General features: G+C 37.7%; 1 protein-coding gene across 1 annotated transcript; it reads right to left on the bottom strand.

Annotated features, from left to right (window-relative positions):
* Positions 1-354: 354 nt before the first annotated feature.
* On the bottom strand, positions 355-2,187 carry LOC109162931 (cytochrome P450 71A3-like). Its single transcript, XM_019311640.1, has 2 exons — positions 1,243-2,187; positions 355-1,076 (listed from the first exon to the last, which is right to left on the bottom strand). Exons 1-2 carry the CDS (start codon positions 2,164-2,166, stop codon positions 495-497), a joined length of 1,506 nt encoding a protein of 501 aa, XP_019167185.1. The 5' UTR covers positions 2,167-2,187; the 3' UTR covers positions 355-494.
* Positions 2,188-3,301: the final 1,114 nt, after the last annotated feature.

Below are 3,301 nucleotides of genomic sequence, written 5' to 3'. Positions count from 1 at the left end.
AGTGTAAAGATTTTTTTATACCATCTGTAAATATTCTTTCCTCATTCTCTGTAATATGATTAGTCAATCATAGGATTTCATTACTATTATTCCTTATGTTATCGTTAGAGTAGCTAGTATATATATGTTTATGATTTTTCTTTTTTGTATACACAATCAATAAACAATATATTTTTCCATTCTCCAACAATACGTTTACCAATATATAAGCCCTGATCTTAAGTTTTCCCCCCAATTTTCAATTAATTGGCATTCTTCTTATACATGAATGTTTTTGGCCTTGAGTTTATTTAACTTTAGAGAAAAATTTTATATTTTTTATACACGCAAACGTTGCTTAACATTATACATGTCTTCACATCAAACCATTATAATACGGAGTATTTAATATATACTTGGCATTTGAAGGCGTGGATAAAAGCAAAGTGCGGAAAATTAAAATTTCCAAATAGCATTATTCTAGGGCAAATACATATGTCCATGCAATGCATATTCTAGTCAACCCTCGTAGTAGCAAATACAGTAAGAGGAATTTTCTTGTTAGCTGTAAAACCAGTTGCTTCACTCATATCCAAATCTTCTCCTGTCGATGCAAAATCAAACTCGCACACGAGTGTAGCTAGTGCAAGCTCAACTAAATTAGCAGTAAAAGCCACACCGGGGCAACCCCTTCGGCCCGCTCCAAATGGAATCAATTCAAAATGCATTCCCTTATAATCTACATTAGAATCCAAAAATCTCTCTGGCTTAAACTCTTCAGAATTTTCCCATACGATTGGATCTCTCCCAATTGCCCAGCTATTGACAATCACTTGGGTGCCGGTTTCCACATGGAAGTCCATCACTTTCACGTCCTGGATTGCCTTTCGAGGGACTAGCAATGGTACAGGAGGGTGAAGACGTAGGGTTTCCTTGATGACTGCTTTCAAGTACGGCATGATTTCTAAATCATCACTTGTTTTGAATGTTCTTACCTCACTTGATAATTTCTTCATTACTTGGGGATTTTTTATCAGTTCTGCCATTGTCCACTCAAGAAGTGTGTACACTGTGTGAGTTCCAGCTGAAAACATATCCTAACAGACAAAGAAAACAAATACCATTGCAATAAAAATCAAATTAACTCTTTTTTTTTTTGGACTAAGTAGCATTATATTACTCATTTAGAGAGTCATATCTAGCTAATCCAATTAGATACTCCGTAATTAAAATGAGACTGTAGGGTAATTAATAATTACGTACCAAGACGAGAGCTTTGACAGAATCTCTGTGAATGGGAAAGCCAATCTGGTTTTCTCTCTGAATATCAAGCAAAATGTCGACAAAGTCAAAACCATCCCCCTCTTCTTTCTTCAAACCTACGTGCTCTTCCACCACACCATCAATGAACTCATCCAATTCTTTAGCAGCTTTCTCCACCCTTCTATCAATCCCATTGACTCTATTCACCCATGCAAGCCATGGGATATACTCCCCTACATCAAATGTCCCCAACAATTCAAGAAACTCCCCTAGCAACAACTTGAAATCCTTTTCCCCATTTCCCCCCTCCTTACTATACTTCCTCCCCAAAGCCACTCTACAAACTATATCATTCGTCAACTCAATGAAAACATCACTCAAATTTATCAAAGAACCACGCGCTGATAATTGTCTGATCTTTGCCACCATCAATCTCGTTTCCTCTTCTCTTATGCTGCGAAACGACTGCACCCTCGTGTTGCTAAGGAGATGGAGCACACAAATGCTTCGCACTTGTCGCCAGTACTCGCCGTAGGGGGCAAAGGCGACGTCTTTGTAGCCGTAGAGGAGCCGGCTGGCCATGCTGTTGGCGGGGCGGTCCGAGAAGGCCAAGTCGTGGTCCTTCATGATCGCTCTGGCCGCGTCGGGCGAGGAGGCGACGAGGACCGGCACGGAGCCAAAGTGAAGGAGCATGAGGGGACCATAGTGGGTGGATAGTTGTTGGAGGGAGCGGTGAGGGAGGGAGCCAAGGTGGAGGATGTTTCCCAAGAGTGGAAGCTTTGGTGGGGATGGGGGTAAGTTTTTCCTAATAACTCTGGGAAGTGAAAAGAGCAATCTGAAGAGGAAGAGGATGGAGATGAACAAAGGGAAGAAGAGGTAATAGTACATGGAGAGATTCATGTTAATTGGGAGTTCCGACAACATGGATTACACAGAAGCTAGTGGTAATAATATTTTAAAGGTTATAGAGATTTGAATGTTCAAATTTTTTAAAAACGTGTATAAGTCTCTATTTTGAAATTGGAAGAGACGCGAGATTGATATGACAGACGTGTGCTCTTCTCGACACCACAATTATCCTTGGTGCGACACTTACGTGGGTGGATATGGCAAATTATGCTGTGTATCCATGGTGCATACGGATGCAAAAACAACGTCGTTTTTATAAAACGCGCGTCTCCCCTTAAAAAAAAAAAATTAGGTTCGAAACTATAATTCCATAATCGATGAACTATAATTCCATAATCGATCAACTATAATTCCATAATTGATGAACTATAATTCCATAATCTAATCTATGAACTAAAATTTTCAGAATGAATGAACTAAAATTCCAGAATCTATGAACTAAAATTTCAGAATCGATTAGCTATAATTCCAGAATCGATGAACTATAATTCCATAATCGATGAACTATAATTCCATAATCCATGAACTAAAATTCCATAATCAATGAACAAAATAATGTTGTTACTAGGAATCGAACCTGAATTTTTTTTTAAAGGGGAGACGCGCGTTTTTAATAAAACGACGTCGTTTTGCATCTGTATGTACCATGCATGGTGCATACAGATGCACAGCATAACTATTCGGTGGATATATCTTTTTTGAAGAGTGGACTTTCTTGTGAGACATTAGTTGATGTCCTTATTGTTGTTAGCAAAATAATATATGTACTTTCATGGAGTATAAACTCCGAGCTACGTGTACTAATAAATTTAAGTGAATGAAAAAGAATAGTGACTCACTTTGTTATTTAAACTAATCAAATAATGACATTTCAACAGGGAGTACAAAGTGCAGTAAAAAGTGAGAGTACATGTAGTATTACTCTTGTTGTTATTGTCATCAAGAGTATACATTCTATTCACATTAGAATTTCTTTGTTCATTCATATATTCTTGTAAATTTATTGTTCGAAAAATAGCATTCAAATGACATTTTAAGTGACTATGTTGTGGTACAATTATCAGTGGGGTCCATTTCCGATTTGGGTCGTGTCAAAGTTGATTCGAGTTCTTCGTAGTGAGACAAGGTGATTGATATATTGTACGCTCAA

This window comes from Ipomoea nil, unplaced genomic scaffold, assembly GCF_001879475.1.
Source record: "Ipomoea nil cultivar Tokyo-kokei standard unplaced genomic scaffold, Asagao_1.1 scaffold2965, whole genome shotgun sequence".
Lineage (NCBI taxonomy): Eukaryota > Viridiplantae > Streptophyta > Magnoliopsida > Solanales > Convolvulaceae > Ipomoea > Ipomoea nil.
This window is presented reverse-complemented; position numbering and strand designations above follow the sequence as displayed.